Here is an 8,107-nt window from a genome sequence, read left to right as displayed (position 1 = left end):
GGGGGTGGCAAACAGGTCTTCAGTGACCCTGTGGAGCCGGGTAAAGCCCTTCAGCTCAGGTCCTCCTAGTTCCGCTACGTCTAGATCCGCCCTTTCCCGTTTCAGCAGGATTTGCGGCGAGGCCTAGAGGTCCAGAGCAAATAGCCAGGTTCTAAATACGAAGGCACAGTCACTTCGCCCATCCCAGGGCCCTAGCATCTAACTCTCGGAGAAAAACAAGACTGTGCAGGGCACCTGTGCACTCTGCGGAGCTTGTGGGGACTTGGCCAAGCTCCTGTGCCTCCAGCCCGCGGACCGGGGTCGGGGCGGAGCTAGGGCTGAGGGGGGCGGGCCTGGGCCGGGGTCTGGGCGGAGCCGAGTACCCGAGCCGCACCCGGGCTGGGCCTAGGCTGAGGTCGGGGCGGAGACTGGGGCAGGCAGAGCCGGGGCCGAGGTCCACGACCCTGTCGGGACAAACCGGGGACCTGAGCGGGGCCAGGGTCGGAAGGGGTTGGGGCGGAGTTGGGGACCGGGGCGGGGCCAGACTGGGGCCAGCAGCCCAGGGCCGGGGCGGGGCCTGGGCAAGGCTGGGAGGCGTCGGGGCAACGCGGGGCGGGAACGGTCTTCCTAGTAGCCTAGGCGGGAGGGAAAGCAGTAGGAGGTGGCGAGGAGGAGGGGAGAGGGAGGAGGGAAGAGGGCGGGGACTTGGCAGCTCCCGCTTAGCTCAGCTCCGCTCCGCGCACCCACGCCTCGCAGCTCCGCTTCGTGACCCCCACCCGGGCATGCGCCCCCCGAACCCCTGGTCACCCAGAGCCCGCGCCGCCCCCCAGAGCCTTCCTAGAGCCGGCTGTGCAGGATGGGCGCCCTCGGTCCCAAGTTGCCGCCGCCGCCGCCGCTGCTGCTGTTAATGCTGGGTAAGCCAGGCCCCCCCGCCCCGGCTCCCAGCCCCGCCCGGCAGGTGCCTGCTATCTGTTCAGCCCTGTCGTCTCCCCAGCATTTCGGAGCCCCTGGTAGCCCCTTCTCCCTCAGCGGCGCCTCCAGCCTTCCCGGGCCTGGCGTCCAGCTTCCCTCTGTGGCCGCCGGCCTAGCCAGTCTTGCGGGGGTGATGAGGCTCCCCAGTTCTAGGCCCTAGGCTGGGACAGAGTTTGGACCCACCAAAGTGCGGTCCCCAGGGACCGCCAGGCCTCCGGGGGCCGGGTCCTGCTTCCCTGCTGGCACACTCAGGTCCGGGGGGCGCTGCGACTCCTGTCTGCCTCACACTCAGCTTCAGGCCCGGCCTTAGGTACTCGCCCTGCGTGGGCAGTGCCTGGCCATCTTCATAATCGCCCGAGTTGGCTGGAGGCCCAGGGGCCCGTTCTGCCCACGATCTTTTGAAGTAAGTCTCCCCTAACTGCATCCCCCTCTCCAACTTCATTATCTGACGCGTCAGCCTCATCCTGGGTCGGGTCTCTCAGATAGCACTTGTCTCTGTAGCCTCCCACCAGCTGTCACACCCCCTTAGTCCCAGCCTCCCTGCCTCAGGAGAAACCAGGCTCCCTGGAGACTGATGCTGAGACCCCCAAGCACCCCGTGTCTGTTGTGGTGGGTGTTCACGGTGGGCTGTCTGAGCCACTGCTGCAAGGCTGCATGAGGGAGTGACAGTGGGAATGTTCTGGGTGTGGACTGGAGGGCTCCCTGTAGGGCTGGCCTGGGGAGGAGGATGGGACGGTGGCTGCCTACACAGACTCAGGAGACTGCAACCCTTGAAATCAGAACAGAGGGCGGCGAGGGGGTGGCTTTGGTGCCCGGATTCGGAGCTGCCATAGTTAAGGCAGAGGCTGACGTAGCCCTAGCCGCCTGTTTCTAGACCAGCGCTCCATCTCAGAGCCAAGCGGCCTCCCTGTACTGCATAGGTCCCGGGGCCCTGTGGGACTAGAATGAGTCCTCTCCTTGGGGCCCTAGGCGGGGCCATACAGAGCAGGGAGCTGTGGGCCCTGGTTACCTAGCACTGGGCCTCTTTTCCCCAGTGGGCAGCGTGGCGCGGAGAGGAGCCCAGGGTAAGTGTGGCGCTGAGAGATAAGAGAGTCTGTGGGATCTGAGTGTCCCGGATGCGGGCACTTACTGTTACTTTGAAGGTGAGGAAAATGAAATAACTTGCCCCAGAGAACACACTGAGTGAGTGCTGGGGCTTGCATTTGAACCCACCCCAGAGACCCGAAGCAGGTCTCTTTGCTCTCCTTTCCTTCTCTGCTAACCCACAGGAGGGGGCCTGGAGAGAGCTCCCTGGCAGCTGGTTTCCCAAGGCGGTGAGGGTGACTTTCCCATGGGGATCTCCAAGCATCAGCAGTTGTGGAGCCAGGAAGATGGGAGGGGGCCCTCCTGAGCAGAGTCTGCCCCTAGGCCAGCCCGTCATGCTGATTATGAAATGCCCTGAGGCAGGGCCCTTCTGAGTCACAGGCTGTCTCCCTGTCAAAGTGGAGAGCTCCTAGCTCTCCTCCAGTGTAGTGTGGATGGGGCTAGTCCACACGGTACAGCTGGGATTGGGCATGGAGGTGGAACTCGGCTTCGGCTTCCAGACTCCCAGCCTGTGCTCTAACTGAGCAGCCACGAGGTCTCCCCATGACTCAGCCGCAGGGAGAAGACGGAGCTATGGGGAGGGCTTCTGGAGGACAGTCTGACTACAGACTAGGTGTTTTCCTCCCCCCCCTGCAGAAAGGTTAGGGTCTGTCCCTGGAGTGATGCTCTGCTTGGTGAGGCCATTGCCCTCAGGCCTCCCCTTGTGTGTTCCCATTGCCTCTGGCCAGCCAAGGATAGTAGGAACTTGGCCAAGACATTCTACTTCTCATACCTTACCTTTCTCATCTGTAAGATGGAGGTAGAGAGTTGACCCAGCCCTCCTTGTGTCCTGAGATTCTGTGATTTGGGGCTGTGGAAAGACAGAAGAAGAAGCTGAGCCGTCCAAGGCCACAGGGCTACCCTTTGAGGGCAGGCTAGGGGTGAGGGTGGGGTGAAGAAGTTTTGGCCTCTCTGAGGAGAGAAAGATGGGAGGGGACAACCGTGAGGGCGGGTTGGGGGCCGGGTGGTGGTCGTTACAGCCTCCCTACAGAAAGCGAGCCGTATGTAAATGAATGCACACTATATGCAAATTAAGGCTTTTGTTTAGGGGGTGGGGGGAGGATTGTGTGTCAGCTGGGCCTTCGGGGAAGGTTGGCAGGCACTGGTGGGGGAGGGGAGCCTCTGCCCCCAGAGCCCAGGGCAGAGGCTGGTTCTTGCCCCATGAGCCTCAGCTGCCTCGGCAGCCCCAGAGGGCGGAGAAGCAGTGAGCTCATGACACAGCTGGAGAGGGGGGAGGGATGCTGTGGTGAGAACTGACAGGGCCTGTACCCTCTCCTGCCCGGGCCAGTGGCTCCATTGTCTGGAGTCCCCTGGCCCAGGTGACACAGCTGGGCCAACCAGCCCTTCTGATCAAAGTTTTTCCAGCTCCTTTTAAATAAAGGAGGGGGACATGTGGTCTCAGGATCCCTTAGCTAGAAGGCTCACCTGGTCCGCAGACAGAAGAGTGGGGTAATAAGGGGAGGTGCAGCTGGAATCAAGCAATGGTTAAATCAGAAAGCAGATACACCCCTTCCTTCACTTAGCTGCTCTGCTTCTGGCCTGCCAGGAACAGGGATGATTCTGTGTTCTGAGGCTAACCGGCTCTCTCCCACCACCTCCTTGAGACCCAGGTGTCTTGCCTCCCAGCATCCTTTCCTGGTTCTCAGAACGGGGCCCAAGCTGTACACCGAGTGTCCTCGGGTTTCCTTTCCTTTCACAAGCAGGCAGCAAGGATGATGCGGGTGCCGGGGGGATGCAGTGAGGACCCAGGCGTGCCTAACTTCGTCCTTCCCCGTAGGAATTGGGTGCTGTGCCCGGGAAGTGCTGGTCCCTCAGGGGCCCCTGTACCGTGTGGCTGGCACTGCCGTCTCCATCTCCTGCAATGTCAGTGGCTACGAGGGCTCTGCCCAGCAGGACTTCGAGTGGTTCCTGTACAGGCCCGAGGCCCCAGAGGCTGCCCTGGGCATTGTCAGCACCAGGGACACCCGGTTCTCCTACGCCATCTTTGGGCCCCGAGTGGCAGCTGGCGAGGTTCAGGTGCAGCGTCTGCAGGGTGATGCCGCGGTGCTCAGGATCTCCCACCTGCAGGCCCAGGATGCTGGCATTTACGAATGCTACACACCCTCCACTGATGCCCGCTACCTGGGCAGCTACAGCGGCAAAGTGGAACTGAGAGGTACTGGGCCCTGAGAGGGTGGGGCCACTCTCTCCCAAAGGCAGGAAGTCAGGGCCAGCCGCAACTCAAGAGGGACTTGAGGTCCAAGGAGGTCCCCTAATTTGACTTTGTGCAAATTAGTGACTGGCCTGGGACTCTAACCCAGAACTCTTCATTCCAGTCCACAGCTCTTATTGAGGAGAGCATGGCAACCGACTCCAGTCTTCTTGCCTGGAGAATCCTCATGGACAGAGGAGCCTGGCAGGCTACAGTCCATGGGGTCACACAGGGTCAGACACAGCCGAATGACTAAGCACAGCACAGCTCTTACTCTATCAAGCGGCTTCCTGGGAGACGGGGAAGTGTCCTGAAGCTTTCCATTCCCTGGAGGGTGGGGGAGCCCCATAGGGTGAACAGACTCCATGCCTGGAGATTTCAGGATCCAGATCTGGGGGAGGAGTGGGGAAAGTAGAGGCAGGGTAGGAAGAGGGAGACCATGTGACATTCTTGCTCTCTTAAGGTTCTTTGTCTTCCGGGAAGGAAGACAGAGCCACTTAGCTGAGTATTTCAAACAGGGGTCACTCTCAAACATAAGGGTGAGTAGGCGATGAGCTGGTTCTATGAAACTCAGCAAGTATTTACTGAGTGCCTGCTGTGTGCCAGCACTGGGCTTGGCACCACTGGGGTTACAGAAGCAATGATACAACACGAAGTCTCTGCCTTCTAGGATCTCACGGTCTATTTAGGGAAATAAGTTGTAGGTGGAAAACAGCTCACACAGGTCAACAGCGCCCCCTCACTCCACCTGCTCTCTCTAGTTCTTCCAGACACGCTGCAGGTGTCTGCTAGCCCCCCGGGGCCGCGAGGCCGCCAGGCCCCGACTTCACCCCCTCGCCTCACAGTGCATGAGGGGCAGGAGCTGGCACTGGGCTGCCTGGCGAGGACGAGCACGCAGAAGCACACACACCTGGCCGTGTCCTTTGGGCGGGCTGTGCCCGAGGTGCCTGTGGGGCGAGCGACTCTGCAGGAAGTGGTGGGGCTCCGGCCCGACCTGGCAGTGGACGCTGGAGCCCCCTATGCCGCACGACTGGCAGCCGGGGAGCTGCGGCTGGGCAAGGAGGGGTCCGAGCGGTACCGCATGGTGCTGGGCGGTGCCCAAGCGGACGATGCAGGCACCTACCACTGCACTGCCACCGAGTGGATTCAGGATCCGGATGGCAGCTGGGCCCAGATAGCAGAGAAGAGGGCTGTGCTGGCGCACGTGGATGTTCAGACACTGTGTGAGTGCCTGGGGTCCCCCAGTGCCAGCTGGGAGCCAGAGTATCTCAGGGACCCTAGAGGACCGTGGTCCGAGACCTCGAGTGAGCAGTCTCGTTAGCATTGCTTCCCGTTAGCATCTGTCCCCATGATGGGTTTTCTCTGCTCAGATATGGGTGTGGAGATGGGAGGGCCGCGGCTGAGGGTGAGAGTCGGGCCCCCGGGTGGGAGAGATGGGGGGCAGTTTCCTCTTGTCAAGGGGGGACAGGTGCTCCGTGCCCTCTCCTGGCTCCTTGACACCTCTTTCCTGCCTGTGTTCCAGCCAGCCAGCTGGCAGTGACAGTAGGGCCTGGTGAGCGTCGGGTCGGCCCAGGGGAGCCCTTGGAGCTGCTGTGCAATGTGTCGGGGGCCTTGCCCCCCCCGGGCCGTCATGCCGCCTACTCTGTGGGCTGGGAGATGGCACCCGCAGGGGCACCTGGGCCCGGCCGCCTGGTGGCCCAGTTGGACACGGAGGGAGTGGGCAGCCTGGGCCCTGGCTACGAGGGCCGGCACATTGCCATGGAGAAGGTGGCCTCCCGAACTTACCGGCTACGGCTGGAGGCTGCCCGGCCTGGGGATGCGGGCACCTACCGCTGCCTAGCCAAGGCCTACGTCCGAGGGTCTGGGGCCCGGCTTCGTGAAGCCGCCAGTGCTCGCTCCCGGCCCCTCCCCGTGCACGTCCGAGAAGAAGGTGAGCGGGGCAGGCTGGACCCTGGACAGGTTTCGGGGTCTGTAGAACCTTTCCCTTCCGTTTCTGAGCCTCTCTCCCTCTCCATCAGCTGCTTCCATGTCTTAGCCTCACACTCCTCTTCTAAGATTGTGGGAACACTGAATTTCTGGGGGCTTGCTTGGACAGTGGTCCTAATCCCATGTGCCCTGACCTTTCACCTCTGACCTTCGTTGTGCAGGTGTGGTGCTGGAGGCCGTGGCCTGGCTGGCGGGAGGCGCAGTGTACCGCGGGGAGACTGCCTCCCTGCTCTGCAACGTCTCCGTGCGGGGCGGCCCCCCTGGGCTGCGGCTTGCTGCCAGCTGGTGGGTGGAGCGGCCGGAGGAGGGGGAGCTGAGCTCTGCCCCTGCCCAGCTGGTGGGCGGGGTGGGCCAGGACGGTGTGGCGGAGCTGGGGGTCCGGCCTGGAGGAGGCCCCGTCAGCGTGGAGCTGGTGGGGCCCCGAAGCCATCGGCTGAGACTGCACAGCTTGGGGCCTGAGGACGAAGGCGTGTACCACTGTGCCCCCAGCGCCTGGGTGCAGCACGCTGACTACAGCTGGTACCAGGCGGGCAGTGCCCGCTCGGGGCCTGTCACAGTCTACCCATACACGCATGGTGAGTGACGCCCGCCCTCTCCTCCTTGCTCAGGCCTCCCCCCATCCCCCGCTCTTGTTCTCTCCTTTGCATCTGATCCTCCCACTAGCTGTCCCTCTGGTCCCTCTTTCTCCTCCCAAAGTCCAGCTTTCGGCCGTTCGCCACCCAGCTGCTCCAGTGTCCTGGTGGTGGGTACTGGCTTGAGTGCAGAGAAGGCAGGGAGCCGGCAGAAGACTGTGTGTGGGGGGGAGGTGGTGTGGACAGCTTGACAGAAGGTGCTGGCAGATGGGTGGGACTGTGGGTGGAGAGCAGGGACACCCCAGGCTGAGCAGAGCCATCCTCTCTCGCCCAGCCCTGGACACTCTGTTTGTGCCCCTGCTGGTGGGCGCGGGGGTTGCGCTAGTCGTCGGAGCCACCATCCTCGGCTCCATCACCTGCTGTTTCATGAAGCGGCTGCGGAAACGGTGATTCCTCCCACCCCAGGTGAGGGGTGAGAACCCCCATCCCTGTCCTCCCCAGTCCTGAGATGAACGGCTCCCTCCCTGGCCCTACCCAGCCGCTCTCAGCTCTGCGGGACCCTGGCAAGGGCCAGGAGGGAGTCACGCTCTCCCTAGCCCCCTCACAGCCTGCTCTCCTGTTCCTGCAGATGTGACTGTCTTCCAGCCCAGCCGCAAGCCTGCCTTTGGTGTCTGAATACCCTCTCCCTCTGCCTTCCCTTCCTTTAATTTATTTGACCGACTCCCACCCAGAGTGGGAGACGTGACCCCCCCATCCCCCACGCCTTCCTTCCCAAGCTCCTCCCTCTGGCCTTCTGTTCATGATCTCATACCCAGCCCAAAGAGAGGCAGTTCCCTGTCCTAGAATTAGTTTTTCTAAAATGTGAATAAACTTGTTTTATAAAATCCGGGCTGGCTGTGTCTTCCCTGCCGTGGAGGCTGGGACGGGTGGCAGGGAGGCTGCTGGGGGCTGACGGCCTCTTCTGGACAACCTGGGTCGCTCTTCCCCCTACAAACACCATCTGGCCTCCGTGGGCCATGCCACCCACCCCAGGAGGGACACCTGGGTCCCATCTGCTGTCCGAGCTGTCAGTGCAGAGCTGATTCCTGTAGGGATTCTTGCTTGGGGCGGGAAGGGAGGAAGGGGGGTGAGTTCCAGCTGAGCAAGCCTTCGCCTCAAGACTTCTCCCAGGTTGCAGGGCAGGGGCTTCCAGGGCCCAGCACCCCCCTTTCTGAGTTCCCGTGCTACTCTACAATCTCAGCCTCTTGATCAGGCTGATCTTGGACCTGACTCCTCCCCCCAGGCC

General features: G+C 62.3%; 1 protein-coding gene across 2 annotated transcripts; it reads left to right on the top strand.

Moving 5' to 3' along the window:
- The first annotated feature begins 391 nt into the window (after positions 1-391).
- IGSF8 (immunoglobulin superfamily member 8) lies at positions 392-7,706 on the top strand. Of its 2 annotated transcripts, XM_069545514.1 has the most exons (8): positions 392-479; positions 736-893; positions 3,851-4,228; positions 5,026-5,487; positions 5,787-6,194; positions 6,412-6,825; positions 7,157-7,287; positions 7,451-7,706. In XM_069545514.1, the coding sequence occupies exons 2-7, from the start codon at positions 836-838 to the stop codon at positions 7,270-7,272; spliced, it is 1,836 nt and encodes a 611-aa protein (XP_069401615.1). In that variant the 5' UTR covers positions 392-479; positions 736-835; the 3' UTR covers positions 7,273-7,287; positions 7,451-7,706. The 2 variants fall into 2 exon arrangements, with proteins under 2 accessions (XP_069401615.1, XP_069401607.1); XM_069545506.1 differs by lacking the exon at positions 392-479 and having other exon boundaries at positions 617-893.
- The last annotated feature ends 401 nt before the right edge of the window (positions 7,707-8,107 follow it).

Source organism: Ovis canadensis, chromosome 1 (assembly GCF_042477335.2).
Source record: "Ovis canadensis isolate MfBH-ARS-UI-01 breed Bighorn chromosome 1, ARS-UI_OviCan_v2, whole genome shotgun sequence".
Classification (NCBI taxonomy): Eukaryota; Metazoa; Chordata; class Mammalia; order Artiodactyla; family Bovidae; genus Ovis; species Ovis canadensis.
Note: the sequence above shows the minus strand (reverse complement) of the source record. Positions and strands in the feature narration are given on the sequence as shown.